Source organism: Ornithorhynchus anatinus, chromosome 2, assembly GCF_004115215.2.
Source record: "Ornithorhynchus anatinus isolate Pmale09 chromosome 2, mOrnAna1.pri.v4, whole genome shotgun sequence".
Taxonomy (NCBI): Eukaryota; Metazoa; Chordata; class Mammalia; order Monotremata; family Ornithorhynchidae; genus Ornithorhynchus; species Ornithorhynchus anatinus.
In genome coordinates, this window is record NC_041729.1 from 136056767 (window position 1) to 136072625 (window position 15859).

The following is a 15859-nucleotide window of genomic DNA, read 5'->3' on the forward strand; positions in this document are numbered from 1 at the left end:
ACAGAGTCATCGGGTCGTCCCACGTGAGGCTCACCGTCTTAATCCCCATTTTCCAGATGAGGTCACTGAGGCACCGAGAAGTGAAGTGACTTGCCCACGGTCACGCAGCTGACACGTGGCAGAGTCGGGATTCGAATCCATGACCTCTGACTCCCAGGCCCGGGCTCCTTCCACTGAGCCACGCTGCTTCTCGTACATTCATTCAATCATTCATACATCATCCAACATTTCCGCCTCAAGAGGAGGGTCCCGGAGAAGAACGGAGGCTTTGCCCAAAGGTTCCGGCAGATTTCCCAGGTTCATTTAGCTTTCGTTTCTGGTGATCCGCAGTTAGGATACGGGAATCAGGGAGGAGAGGAGGGAGAGACGAAAGTCCGGTCCCGTTCCCCGGCATGAAGCTCAACGGCGTTGGAAATCAAGTCTCCCCCATGGAGCTCATTTGATAGGATTCTTACGATAATAATAATAGTGATTATGGTATTTGTCAAGCACTTACTCTGTGCTAGGCACCTTACTGAACTCTGGAGGGGGGGATACAAACAAATGCGGTTGGATACAGTCCCTGTCCCACGTGGGGCTCACAGTCTCAATCCCCATTTTACAGATGAGATAACTGAGGCCCAGAGAAGTGAAGTGGCTCGCCCGAGGTCACACAGCAGACAGGCGGCAGAGACGGGATTAGAACCCATGGCCTTCTGACTCCCAGGCCCGTCCACTATGCCGTGCCGCTTCTTGGTGACACTGGAAAGCCAGGCCTTTGAAAATGGCACAGATAATGCCAAGTGCAAGACGCGGTGATTAGAATTTATTCCGTCCTTAAGCATTTTGATTTCCTGAGCCTTGTCTAAAAATCAGTTGTAATGGAGAGCACCTTAATTGTACCCAGCGGGACAGTTTCTCTAATTGATTTACGATTTCCCTTTCATACCACTAGCGTAGCAGCATTCCTTAACTGATCACCCGATCCCTTATGACGGTAACGGGGAACATTAACTACCTCCGTGCAGTTGGAAGACTAACGCTTCGGCTTGGAATCATCTGAACCGAAATGGTAAAGCCTTGTGTCCCTTAGAAATTCAGCCCACATCCATCTGCTCGCATTAAATCACTGAATTGCTCAAAGCACCCGGTTCCTTTTTTCGGAACAAATTATACGTTGGCAACTGCCTGCTCGGAGCACATCTGGTAGCCTGGGGAGAAGCCTGAACTTGGACTTCGCCGCCTCACGGTTCCCCGATCCCGTTGGGAAAGAGGGGAAAGGGATGAGGAGGGTTCTCCCGATCATCGGTAAACCAGATAATTCTCTTTGTGGGCGAAAGGAGGGTTAGAACCTCGTGAAGAGGTTTACCGAGCACCGTGGGGAGAACCACTATCTCAGGCCCTCAAAGCCTTCCCCCTGATGTGCCCAACGATTAGGAGAAATCAGGCAGTGGATTGAAAAGAAATTTGGTCTATTTTAGCTCTCTGTTCTTTTTTTCGAAGGAACCCAAGGCCCGTGGACGGGGGGGTGGATGTGGGGAGGGAGGACTCTGGACTGCCGGTAGATGTCCATTCATTCGTTAATTCATTCAGTCGTATTCATTGAGCACTTACCTTGTGCAGAGCACAGTACTAAGCACTTGAGAGAGTAGAATACAACAATAAATGGACACATTCCCTGCTCGCAACAAGCGTACAGTCCGGGGAGTGTTGGGGGGGTGGAACAGATATCAGTACAGATACATCAATTACAGAGGTGTACATAAGTGCTGAGGGGCTGGGAGGGGGATGAGTAAAGAGAGTAAGTCGGGGCAGCCCAGAAGAGAGTAAAAGAAGAGAAAAAGGGGGGCTTAGTCAGGGAAGGCTTCTTGGAGGAGATGTGCCTTCTATAAGGCTTTGAACCGGGGGGAGCGTAATTGTCTATCGGACTTGCAGGCCAGAGGCCGGATGAGGGCGAGAGGTCGGTGAGACAGAAGAGATGGAGGCACAGTGAGAAGCTTAGTCCTAGAGGAGCCAAGTGTGTTGGCTGGGTTGTAGAAGGAGAGTAACGATGTGAGGTAGGAGGGGGCAAGATGGCGAAGTGCTTTAAAGCCAATGGCGAGGAGTTTTTGTTTGATGTGGAGGTGGATGGGCCACCACTGGAGATTTTTGAGGAGCGGGGTGACATGTCCTGGTCATTTTTGTAGAAAAATGATCCGCTCAGCAGAGTGAAGCACGGACCGGAGCGGGGAGAGACGGGAGGCTGGGAGGTCAGCAAGGAGGCTGATGCAGTAATCCAAGAGTAATAGAAGGAGTGATAGATAGTATTGATACAGTAACAGTTTGGATGGAGAGGAAAGGGCGGATTTTAGCGATGTTATGAAGGTGGGACCGACAGGATTTAGTGATGGATTGAATATGTGGGTTGAATGACAGAGAGGATTCGAGGTCAGGGGTGGGAAGCATGGAAGTGGTCATTGTCCAGTTCCAGGGAGAGTCCTGATGGGCCTCATAATGGCCGGCCACCAGCAGGACCAAGCTCTGACCAGGATTCAAGACGCCCTGAGGGAGCAGCAATGGGCGGGGTACAGAGAGGAGAGACAGTTTACCGGAATTTATGAAATTAAAAAATAATCAGGAACTTTAACGCCACCTTGAAGTTGCAGGCTTTAGCCCAGCACACTTCAAGAATCTCACCCAGTCAGGTTGAGGTTACTCTGATTGATTCATTCTTTCATTCATTCTATCGTATTTATTGAGCACTTGCTGTGTGCAAAGCACTGTACTAAGAGCTTGGGAGAGTACAGTGCAACAAACAGACACATTCTCTGCCCACAGGGAGCTCACAGTCTACAGGGGGAGACAGACATTAATATAAATCAATAAATAAATTAGAGATATATACACATATGTGTTGTGGGAATGGGAAGGAGGATGAATGAAGGAAGCAAGTCAAGGTGACGCAGAAGGGAAAGGGAGAAGAGGAGAGGAGGGCTTCCTCAGGCAAGGCTTCTTGGAGGAGTTGTGCCTTCAGTATGGCTTTAAAGTAGGGGAGAGCAATTATAATAATAATAATGTTGGTATTTGTTAAGCGCTTACTATGTGCAGAGCACTGTTCTAAGCGCTGGGGGAGACGCAGGGGAATCAGGTTGTCCCCCGTGGGGCTCACAGTCTTAATCCCCATTTTCCGGATGAGGCCCGGAGAAGTGAAGTGACTCGCCCACAGTCACACAGCTGCCAGGTGGCCGGGCTGGGATTCGAACTCATGACCTCTGACTCCAAAGCCCGTGCTCTTTCCACTGAGCCACGCTGCTCTCATATGAGGAGGGAGGGTGTTCCAGGCCAGGGGAAGGATGCGGGCAAGAGGTCAGTGACGAGATAGATGAAATCGAGGTACGGTGAGAAGGTTAGTATTAGAGGAACAAAGTGTGTGGGCTGGGTTATAGTAGGAGAGCAGAGAGGTGAGGGAAGAGGGGGGAAGGTGATTGAATGCGTTAAAGCCAATGGTGAGGAGTGTTTGTTTGATGTGGAGGTGGATGGGCTGCTAATGGAGTTTCTTGAGGAGTGGGGAATCGTGTTCTGAACATTTTTGAAGAAAAATGATCCGGGCAGCAGAGCGGAGTCTGGACTGGAGCAGAGAGAGACAGGAGGCGGGGGGGGTCAACAAGGAGGTGGATCTAATAATCAAGGTGCAATAGGACAAGTGCTTGCATTGACGTAGTTGCAGTTTGGACAGAGAGGAGGGGGTGGATTTTAGCGATGTTCTGAAGGTAGGTCCGGCAGGATTTACTGATGGCTTGAGTATGTGGGTTGAATGGGGGGGGGGGGGGGTATAGAGAAGCAGCGTGGCTCAGTGGAAAGAGCCCGGGTTTGGGAGTCAGAGGTCATGAGTTCTAATCCCCGCTCCGCCGCTTGTCAGCTGTGTGACTTCGGGCAACTCACTTCACTTCTCTGTGCCTCAGTGACCTCATCTGGAAAATGGGGATTAAGACTGTGAGCCTCACGTGGGACAATCTGATGACCCTGTATCTACCCCAGCGCTTAGAACGGTGCTCGGCACACAGTGAGAGCTTAACAAATACCAACATTATCATTATTATTATTATTAATCCCCGCTCCGCCGCTTGTCAGCTGTGTGACTTTGGGCAACTCACTTCACTTCTCTGTGCCTCAGTGACCTCATCTGTAAAATGGGGAATAAGACTGTGAGCCTCACGTGGGACAACCCGATGACCCCGTATCTCCCCCAGCGCTTAGAACGGTGCTCTGCACATAGTGAGCGCTTAACAAATACCAGCATTATTAGGAAAAGGCCAAGGTTAGGGGCTCATGAGACATGGAAGGATGGTGGTGCCATCAACAGTGATGGGAAAGTGAGCAGGAGGATGGGTTTGGGTGGGAAGATAAGAAGTTCGGTTTAGGCATATTAAGTCTGAGGTGACGGGAGGACATCCAAGTAGAGACGTCTTGAAGGCAGGAGGAGATGCGCGACTGCAGAGAGGGAGAGAGATCAGGGCTGGAGACGGAGAATCGGGTATCATCCGCACAGAGGTGGTAATGGAAACGAGGGGAGCGAATGAGTTCTCCAAGGGAGTGGGTGTGGATGGAGAATAGAGGGGGACTCCAAACCGAACCTTGGGGGATACCCACAGCTGGGGGATGGGAGGCGGAGGAGGAGCTCATGAAGGAGACTCACTGGCCAGAGAGATAGGAGGAGAACCCGGAGAGGACAGTGTCCGTGAAGCCAAGTTCGGATAATGTTTCCAGGCGAAGGGGGTGGACGACAGCGTCAGAGGCAGCTGAGAGGTCGAGGAGGACTAGGACGGAGTAGAGGCCGTCGGATTTGACAAGAAGGAGATCTTCGGTGACCTTCAAGGGGGCGGTTTCTCTGGAGTGAAGGGGACAGAGCCAGATTGGAGGGGGTCCAGGAGAGAATCCGAGGAGAGGAACTTGAGACAGTGGGTGTAGACATGTCACTCAAGGAGTTTAGAGAGGAATGGTAGGAGGGAGAGGGGGTGATAGCTGGAGGGAGCTACTGGGTCAAGGTCGGATTTTTTTAGTATAAGGGAGATATAGACATGTTCGAAAGCAGTGCGGAAGAAGCCACCGGAGAGTGAAGAGTTGAAAGTGGCAGGGAGGGAAGAAGGGATGGGGCAAGTGTTTTGATGAGGTGCAAAGGAATGCTGATGTGGGAGCCCGTGTCCATTCCAGAAAACAGCCTTGGAGTGGAGGGGGCAGGAATGCTGCCCTAGTGTGACGGTCTGTGCGAGACTGAAGATGACTCCATAACCAACGTGGGGGCAGGGGAGCCCACCTCGCTTACCTGCAGAGGCCGGCAGGAGAGACTAGAGTCGGGTAGCTCTGTGGTCTGCCTCTCTTATCCGCGCTCTTGCACACTGGAAGAGAGGGGAAGGCAAAATGATTGTCCAAGGGGAAAAATGACCAGCTGAACTGTGTCAGATTCCGAACACTGGTGCCATGATACCTTGCCAGACTGATGAGCTGGGTGGAGAAACCAGAGACTGGAAAGAGCTTCTGGACTTGGCCGCACCGTTTCCAAGGGGCGGGACCTTCAGCCACACCATTTCGGGGGTGGAATCTCCTGCCACCTGAGAAGAGGAGCGGTCTTTCCCCAGGTCCAACCTTCCTTGAGGCTCTGAGCTGGCCTCAGCCGGATATAGCATTGCCTAATCCCTGGAGCTCAGTTTCCTCGGGATAACCGTCTACCTGGTCAGATTGCCGTTTCAACTGAGAATTGCATCCTTTGAAAAATACAGAAGATTCACAGCAGCAAACAGTGGTTGACCCCGTAGCCGTGTGAATTGTCTGCAAAATCGAAAGGATTTTTTTTTTTTAATCCAGGGATCTACTTGGCTTGGGGAAAGTATCGATTATGAAATAAGCACTGACCAACTGAGAATTAGACCTGGGCTTGTGATGCCTAGGATTTCTGGCCTAGTCAATTGGAGCTGGTTGTCAGTTCCAGCTAGATCTGTTCCATACTCCCTTGGAAATTTTGGTCGAGTGTCCTGAAGGAAAATGTTACGGAGGCTGCTCTGTTGCTCTAAGAATCCCTTCCTAGAACCTGAAAAGGTTCCTTAAAGCGCTGGGCCTCCCGTTCTGTGGAACTCAGTAGCACCTAATCGCTAAAGGTTGTTGAAAACTTTCTGCTTCATCTTCCTGAGTCGGGATGAAGGAGTGGCGGCAAAGTTAAGGGCATGAGGAGCTGTCACCTTGCTGCTCTTCTGCTACAAACCAGCCCGCACACTTCACTCCTCTGTTGCTAAACTTCTCACTGTAACTAGCCACCCACCTCTCGCCCACATCCTGCTTCTGACCTGGAACGTCCTCCTTCTTCATATCCAAAAGACAATTACTCTCCCCACCTTCCAAGCCTTACTGAAGGCCCATCTCCTCCAAGAGGGCTTCCCTGACTAAGCCCTCCTTTCCTCTTCTCCCTTCTGCGTCACCTGACTCGCCTTTTTTATTCATCCTCCTTCCCTGGCCCACAGCACTTACGTACATATCTTTAATTTATGCATTCATATTGATGTCTGTCTCCCCCTCCGGACTGTAAAGCTCGTTGTGGGCAGGGAATGTGTCCGCTATATTATCATATTGTACTCTCCTAAGCACTTAGTACAGTGCACACAGTAAGCGCTCAATACATACAATTGATTGACTGTCAGCTCACTGTGGGAAGGGAACGGGTCTGTTATATTGTTATATTGTATTCTCCCAAGTGCTTATTCAATGCTCTGCACACACTAAGCGCTCAACAAATACGGCTGACTGTCTGACCGACCCTTCCAGACCACCATGCTGAAACTCATCGCGGTTCCGTGTTAAAGTGGGTTACCTGCCCGGCCCTCATTTTCGAAGATGGCGCCCCTGAAGATGAGCGATCCTATCCACCATATGTGGAAAGCCCAATGCGGCACCAATACTCCCTTCTGCACGGTTAGCCCATAACTAATGATTGATCAATCAACCAATCGATTGTATTGATCGAGTGCTGTGTCCAGGGCACTGTGCTAAGCCCTTGAGAGAGTACAATACAATAGTAAACAAACGCATTCCCTTCCCACAACGAGCTTATAGTCTAGAGTCAGGGAAACAGACATCAATACAGATAAATAAATTACAGGTATGTACACAAGTGCTGTGGGGCTGGAGGGGCTGGGGAGAGCAAAGGGAGCGAGTCAGGGCGACGCGGAAGGGAGTGGGAGTTGAGGAAAGTCGGGGCTCAGTCTGGGAAGGCATCCTGGAGGAGAAGTGCCTTCGATAAAACTTTGAAGCGGGGGGAAGAGTCATTATCTGTTGGATTTGAGGAGGCCCACGCTCCCCTCACTGTCGAGCTATCGGTTTACCCATCTCTGTGTGAAAGGTGGCCGTTGGAGACATCCCTGCCCTGGAACAAGAGGCCCGGAGAGCCCACGGCAGAGAGAGTGTTTTGTGTGTTTGTTTTGTGGTATTTGTTAAGCGCTTACTATGTGTCGAACCCTTTTCTAAGCACCGGGATGAATACAAGTCAATTAAGTTGGACACAGTCCCTGATCCGCTTGGGGGTCCCAGTGTAAGCAGGAGGGAGAAGAGGAGAACTGAGGAGCAGAGAAGTTAGGTGACTTGCCCAAGGTCACCCAGCAAGCAATCGGCAGAACAGGGATTAGAACCCAGCTCTTCTGACTCCCAGGTCCGAGCTATCTCTACTAGGTCATGCAGCTGTGCTGATGGGTTTATCCCACCCGGGGCCCGTCTGAAGCCGGACTCTCCCGCGACCTTTCCCTCCTTTGGGAGCGGGAAGGGCAGCCGGTAGACGCCCGGAGGTTACAGGGCAGAGAACAGCAACTGGGTAGAGCCCACTTTTGGGTACCGAGGCAAGTTTCCAAGAGAGAAGCCGTAGTCAGCCCGGCCCTTGCCTTCTGGCTTAAAATCTAACGGTGGAGACAGGAGGGTTAATGGAGCTTGTTGGGTTAAGAATCCAGGCCCCTGCTGCAGACAACACTGTCATCAAAGGGAATGAAGAAGTATCTCTCCTTTCTGGGAACGTTTCCCAGACTACGTTCATTCTCTTCCTCAGTCTCACTCCACTTGCCTGCCAAGAACAGAGGTCCCAACACTTTCACCCAGGATCAAGAAAACCTGTGTAATTATTGAAGTGAACTAATTTGGATTTCACTTTCCTTTCCCTGTTCTGTCTGTATTCAATTTAAATTAGTGTGGCCAAGCCTACCGTGAGGGATTTGAGAATGTCTGGAGCAACCATGAAATTTTTTCCCCGGTTCCTCTGCCATTAACCCCGATCGACCCCCCCCCCCCCCACTTCCCCAGAAAGCCCCCCGGATGAGAGTTATAATCCCGTGGGACGGAACAATGCTCCGGCCTGTTTCCGAGAGCCGACCTTCTAACGAGGACTAGCACAGAGTATAATGTATGGGCACGAATGGAGAAAACACATCTGTGTCCACATAAAATCCACCAGCTGGGCTGTGCTCTAGGCACCCAGACTAAGTTTTGAGAAGGATCCAAGATACAGAAGGTCGTAACTGGAAGCATCGTGGCCTGGTGGATAAAGCACGGGGTCTGGGAGTCAGAAGGACCTGGGTTTTTGGTTTTCTTAATGGTATCTGTTAAGCGCTTACTATGGGCCAGACAGTATACTAAGCACTGGGGTGGATACAAGTCCCTGTCCCACGTAGAGCTCACAGTCTCAGTCCCCATTTTACAAATGAGGCAACTGAAGCCCAGAGAAGTGAAGTGACCTACCCAAGGTCACACAGAAGACAAGTGGAGGAGCCGGGATTAGAATCCATGCCCTTCTGACTCCCAGGCCCGTGCTCTATCCACTACGCCAAGTTGCTTCCCTGCTTCTGATCCCGACTCTGCCGCCTGTCTGCTGTGTGACCTTGGGCAAGTCACTTCAATTCTCTGTGCCTCAGTTACCTCGTCTGTGAAATGGAGATTAAGATGGTGAGCCCCGTGTGCGACGGGGGGCTATATCCAACCTGATTTGCTTGTATCCACCCCAGTGCTTAGTACAGTGCCTGGCCCATAGTAAGAGCTGTGTGACTGTGGGCAAGTCACTCAACTTCTCTGTGCCTCAGTTACCTCATCTGTAAAATGGGGATTAATAATAATGTTGGTATTTGTTAAGCGCTTACTATGTGCAGAGCACTGTTCTAAGCGCTGGGGTAGATACAGGCTAATCAGGTTGTCCCTCGTGAGGCTCACAGTTAATCCCCAGATGAGGTAACTGAGGCATCACACAGCTGACAAGTGGCAGAGACAGGATTCAAACCCATGGCCTCTGACTCCCAAGCCGGGCTCTTTCCACTGAGCCACGCTCACGTGGGACAACCTGATTACCTCTTCAGGGCTTAGAGCAGTGATCTGCACATAGTAGCGCTTAACAAATACCACCTTTGTTATTATTATTATTATTAAATACCGTTTCAAAAAAAATGGATGGATGGGTTGATGGATTCAGGCGGGCTATCTCAGAAGGCTCCTTGGACTAAAAGTGGAGCAGGGCAGAGCCAATCCAAAGAAAAGGAAGGTCGTTGTTTGGTAGACAATGAGAGAGAGCTCCAGAGTTGTAAGAGCGATGGAAGGGGGGGCATGAGGTTAGTTCACGATCCCAGGGGTTGTTCTTTTCCGACCGGATGACGCCGAGACCTGTTTCAGTGATTTTTGATTGCTGTGTCAAGCTGCCTATTCTGCTGCGTCTCCTCCCTCCTCCCCAACTCCCTTAGGTATCGCGTGGGTGGTCTCTATCCTCCTCAGAGCGAAGCCGAGATCGAACTCAAAGGGCGACATCGTGTTTGTGCACAAAAGCGAGAGGTGGTTGGTTCAAGGGACGTTGCAGCGCAATGGCAGGACAGGCCTTTCCCGGCAGCTTTGTCGAGAGCTCTGAGGGGCCGGCTTTCTCCCCCAGAGCTCAAGCCCCTCCACCCCGGGCGGCCGTCCGGAAGAAATGCCGGCACGGAAGGGCATCGCGCCGCGGCCTCCGAAGACCAACGCCACCCCCCGGCCGCGGGCCCTTCGGCTCCAGGACACCGAGCTCTGCCGTTGAATCTCTGGACTTGGGGCTGCCAACAGATCGGGGGGTCCATCGGAGTAGTGCCTTCCTCCGGGAATCACTTAACTGAGGAGATGCACTTTCGGAACGCCGTCGACGCGAGAGGAGGTATCGTCGGCCGACGGAAGGACGAGAAGACTGGCGCCTCGGCCTGAGTTTTTCACCCGAGCCGCGGAGAGCGCGTCTCCCGCCTGCGCAAGATGGACGGGGGGCTTGTGGGAAGGGGGCGAGGGAGCTTGTCGGTGGAGCTGAGGGACATTCATGTCTGTGTTCGGGGAAGAGGGGGAGATTCACGCGCGCGCTCATGCCAGGTGTTGTCCTTTGGGACCGGCTGGGTGGCGGGGAGAAGGGAGGAGGAAAATCCAAATTGGTAGGGTCACCTTTTTCGAAATACCTCAACCGTCTGCCGCCCGATTCCATCAGCCGGAGCGGGGCTGCCGTCTTTATCCCCGCAGGCCGTGCGGGTGGTAATCCGCCAGACCGCTCCGGCAGACCGGGACTGCACCGTGTGACTTTGGCCTCGACCGATGACCCCGGTCCTCTGAGGCATGACACCTGCCAGTGTGATACGGTGCAATTTTTGGTTTCTGCCCCTCAATTTCTCTTCCCGCTGCTTTTTTTTTAAGACATGCCTTTGTACCGTGAATGCCATTCGACTTTCTATATTTCTAATAGGCCGTACGTTTCCTATTTTTCATACATCTGGTGCTTTTTTTTTTTTTTAACTAGGAACATCAAACGTGCAGATGTTTTTATATTTTCCATATGAATTTCAGAATCAGCCAACACGTCCACGTCCTCAAGGTCAAAACCGTTAGTAATGCCTCATTGAGCGAAAGAGAGAAATCTGGGCGTAGCGGGAAGAGAGGTTTGGAAAAAAGCCAAAATGTTTAAGCCCATCTTAAAACCCCAGTACTGTGTCTAGACAGTGACAATTATTCAGGAATCGGGAGCATTTCCAAAAGAGACAACTTTAATTGACTTTTTCATGGCAGTAAAAAGACTACTGCAGGTTACAGCTAGTCCAGAATGGCTGGAATTTTCCTCTTCTCATCAAGTCAGAGAGAAAGTTTCAGTGGCTGTAATTAGCAGCATCAAAATGTGATTTCTCGCTGTGGACATGTACGATTCTCACCATCGTTCAGATTTATAATCCCGTTAAGGTTTAAAACAACAAAAAAAACCACCCTACATCAACCGGTGTAAACTTCCATTTACCCGGCGGCGATAAACGTAAACGAGGAGATTTGATTCTTCACTGAGGTCACAGCAGGGAAAAACCTCATAGCGGATCTGTCCGGGGAAAGTCGGGGAAGAGGAGAGATGCTTTGATTCGGTGAGGCCCGAATCGAAAAGCATAAAGAGAAGTGTATTAATCATGACGTAGCATCAGTGGTGTTTATCGAGTGCTTACTGTGTGCAGAGCACTGTACTGAACGCTTGGGAGAGTACTGTTTCTCTGCGGCTCACGGTGACTGGCTAGAAGCAGAAGGGGAAGGGGTGATGATCTCATTAGAAAGAAGGGGGCCAATAATACGGAAGGGTTTTTCTTCCACCCAAGCCACGGGTGGGCACGGGACCTTAAAGAGTGGCTGCTTACATTCGGCTCTAATCGTACAGAATAAATTTGTCCTTGGCAACATGGAGCTCCTTGGCTCCGGTGTCCTGCCTGAGACAGACGGATTCCAGAAATCCAGTCCCCCCACCCAGGGCGGTCCATCTGAATATGAAAGCTGTGATTTTCCAACTTATTTTGGGATGTTACGGAGGCTATTTGTGGCTGCCTCATTATAACTGAGGCCAAAGGGAGTCTGTTCCTCTACAGAGCAGCCCGCTTGGAAGTTGAGAACAGATTGAAGAGATGCGGTTCTGTAAACTTTTCAGATCAGCCGGCCTGTCAGTTAATCGCAGCCAGTAAATCCGACATCGTCAATGAAGAATCAGTCCATTAAAAGTGGGAAAAGGTCAAAAGAGCCAGGTGGGTGGAGGCTGGTGTGTTGATTCATGTGTGTGGGTGTGGGTGTTGGTAAATAGCCAGTACACATATGTGTGCTTTAATAAGCTGTCCGGGCCAAAGAAAGCTTGAGTAGTTGAAATGTCCATATATCCCAAATCCTCATTTGGCCCAGTAGCTTCAGCCTTTCTCCTTACCCCCAAATCCTACCAAAAAACAAAAAAAAACAACCTTTTCCCAGAGCAGCTCAGAGGCAGCAGAAGGGACTCGTATAAAGTTTAACATTCCCTACTCGCCCCACCTCCGAGTGCGGGGGTGAAATGAGCAAAAAGGATAACAGAGAGGAGGGAGAAGAGGAGGAGGAGGAAGGAAGAAGGGCAGGGTGACCCATCCCCTAAGTGACAGTCAGTTGGCTTCACCAAGCCCGGATGGGCACAAATGAGGTTTCTACCAAGTGACAGGTGTTTGGCTGGAGAGTTGTCTTCTACCCTTTACTGTTCCGGTCCAGAAGAAACGATAACAGTAAACCATCTTGGTGACCGCGGGCCAGAGTCGTCCAAAGCCTGAGCAGAGGTCACCAGGAGACACACGATCCGCTGTGTGGCTCCATCGGAGGTGCTCAGTACAGTGCTCTGTACGCAGTTAAGTGCTCAATAAATACAAATGAATGAAAGAACGAACCCAGGGACCAAAACAGCATGCGTGGCCCGGAAGCCAGGGGTTTGAGGGTTGTTCACCGCGATATCAGGAGTCAATCCGTGGTATTGATTGAGCGCTGTGTACAGAGCACTGTGTTAACCCCTTGGGAAATCAATCAATCAATCATCCATCAGTGGTATTTACTGAGTGCTTACCGGGTGCAGAGCACATGATTGGGAGGATGCAATACAACAGAGTTGGTAGACGTGTTCCCTGCCCAAGAGGAGTTTTTATGGTCTAGAGGAAAAGTACAATATAATAGAGTTGGTAGGCATGATCCCTGATCTCAAGGACTTTACAATCTAGTGGAGCAGAATTGAAATCTCTGGTGAGAATGAGCACAAACATGACCCTTTGGTCATCCTGTCCTAAAATTCGCATATATTTTTTTTCACGTCTCAAACATTGAAAACATTTCTTGTCCGTGGCCGATGTTTCCGATCCAGGTGCATTGTGCGTTTGGTGGTTAGAGTAATTTCTTTGTCTCAGCCGACTCCATTGGAGGGCTGATTTTTGGATCGGCGGGTGCCGGCGATAGAGTCCTAAGGCCTGGGACCCACGCAGAACCTGAACACGAAGGAAAGAGCCACAGAGAGAGACAGAGACGGGGCGGGGGGAGAGACAGAGGCCGAGAAAGAGTCGATTCCCTATCTTTGCAGAAGCAGCAGCGTTCCTCCCGAGGTCCGATTCTGAAAATGCCAGAGTGCTGGACTCTCAGAGGTCTCAGCCAACTGACCTAGAACAACTCCCTCCTACTTTGCGCAGCACAGAGTACGTTTTCTTTGTCTACGAATGTCGACACGTGATTCGAGAACTCTTGACGCTGATGGTTGCAAATGAACTGCGATGACTGTGTTTTTGAGTCTTTAAATGAAATAAACGTTGAAGCAATTTCAAATCGAGTGGACGTCTCTCCTTGGCAGGGAAAGTTAAGGCAGGGAGCTGGGTTAAGACCAGACCAGGCCACGCTGTCCCTTAAGCCCGTGAAATCAGGTAGAGTTTAGTACAGTGCCTGCCACATGGTAAGGGATTAACAGATACTATTCTTATCTTTGTTGTTGCTGTTGTTATCATTATATTTTAATGCGCCGGAAAGAAGTTCCAACGCTGAATCGTTTTCCCATTAAGTGATTCCAAGGACTGCTTAATTGAGGTGTTTTTCTTTGTTTGTTTGTTTGTTTTGGCCTTTTTATGGTATTTATTAAGCACTTACTATGTGCTAGGCACTGTACCAATCAGTCAATCAATCAATCTTATTTATTGAGCACTTACTATGTGTGGAGCACTGTACTAAGCGCTTCAGGGACACACAAAACAACACTATTACAGACACATTTCCCTGACCACACCGAGCTACTAAGCACTGGGGTAGGTACAAGTTAATAATAATGATGGCATTTATTAAGCGCTTGCTATGTGCCAAGTACTTGGACACGGTCCCTATCCCTCATAAGGCTCTCAGTCTTAATCCCCATTTTACAGAAAAGGGAACTGAGGCATGGAGAAGTTAAGCGACTTGCCCAAGGTCACACAGCGGACAAGTGGCGGAGCCGGGATTAGAACCCAGGTCTCTCTGACTCCCAGGCCCGAGATCTATCCACTAGGCCAAGCCGCTTCTTGCCTGATTTTGAATCGGGAATTTACTCTTGGAGTAGCAGTGAGGGCCTAGTGGAAAGAGCTCGGGCCTTGAAGTAAGAGGACCGGTGTTCTAATCCCAACTCCACCACTTCCCTGATGTGTGACCTTGGGCAAGCCACATCATTGCTCTGTGCCTCAGTTTCCTCGTCCAGAAAGCGGGGATTCAATACCTGTTTGGGTTCTGTGAAAGGTGCAACCAGTTTGCTTTTCTCTTCATTTCAAAATTCCCAATTTAGCCTTTCTTTCTCCCAAGATTTGAGTACCTCTCAGGTTGGCCGTTGGTGGCCACGGATATCGCCATTTAGAACCACAACGGCAATTCACTCTGTCGAGTCCGATCACAGCACTTGTGTGGCAAGGTGGAGAACGCTCCTCTGGAAAACGACACAGGTCTTTACAAACCTCAGTTCACAACACCCCTATCCAGAGAGTGGAAAGAACATTACAGGAATTAAACAGGTCAAGCGTTCTGTCTTACCTATCCAATCAATCGATCAAATTGACTGAGCGCTTACTGTGCGCGGAGCATTTACTAATCGTGTGGGAGAGAATGACAGAACTGGTAGACATGTTCTCTGCCCACAGTGAGCTTAAAAGTCTTAGGTGACATTTAACCAGGCTGGATTTGTAGAATCTGGCATGAGGGAATGTGTTTTATTACTTAATTTCTTTCCACGGGAAGCAGATCCGCCATATTTAAACAGCTTTCTGTTTATTATCAGTCGTGACTCATAACTGGCTTCTAGGAATAGCTTAGCCAACACCTATTTAGGTGAACATGCGTTTAAAAACTGAACACCCCAGAAAGCCCTCGGTTTAAAACACATTTAATTGATTCAGTCGTGTTTACCGAGCGCTTACTGTGTGCAGAGCACTGTACTAACCACTTGGAATGTACAATTTGGCAACAGACAGAGACAATCACTGCCCAGCAATGGGCTCACAGTCTAAAAGGGGGAGACGGACAACAAAACAAGTAGTCGGGCGTCAATACCATCAAGATAAATAGAATCACGGATATCTAGAAATCATTAATAAAATAGAGTAATAAATAATATATACAAATATACACAAGTGCTGTGGGGAGGGGAAGGAGATAGAGCAGAGGGAGGGAGGAGGGGGAATGGGGAGGGGAGGAGGGGCAGAGGGAAAGGGAGGGCTCGGTCTGGGAAGGCCTCCTGGAGGAGGTGAGCTTTCAGTAGGGCTTTGAAGAGGGGAAGAGAGTTTGGCGGAGGTGAGGAGGGAGGGCATTCCGGGACAGTGGTAGGACGTGGGCCAGGGGTCGACGGCGGGACGGGCGAGAACGGGGCACGGTGAGGAGGTGAACGGCAGCAGAGGAGAGGAGCGTATGGGGTGGGCTGGAGAAGGAGAGAAGGGAGGTGAAGTAGGAGGGGACAAGGGGATGGACAGCTTCGAAGCCAAGAGTGCGGAGTTTTTGCTTCATGCCGAAACACGATAGGCAACCACTGGAGGTTTTTGAGGAGGAGACTATCAAGCGTTTCTGTACGGTGGGTGTCCCGTGTGAATTATGT

At 50.2% G+C, this 15859-nt stretch overlaps 1 protein-coding gene across 1 annotated transcript in view; it reads left to right on the top strand.

Annotated features, from left to right (window-relative positions):
- SH3RF3 (SH3 domain containing ring finger 3) overlaps nt 1–12815 on the top strand; it is a 122422-nt gene extending 109607 nt beyond the window's left edge. Inside the window, exon 10 of the mRNA XM_039911207.1 lies at nt 9711–12815. Coding sequence (XP_039767141.1) covers nt 9711–9871 — 161 coding nt within the window. The 3' untranslated portion in view covers nt 9872–12815. The remainder of the gene's footprint in view (nt 1–9710) is intronic.
- Nucleotides 12816–15859: the final 3044 nt, after the last annotated feature.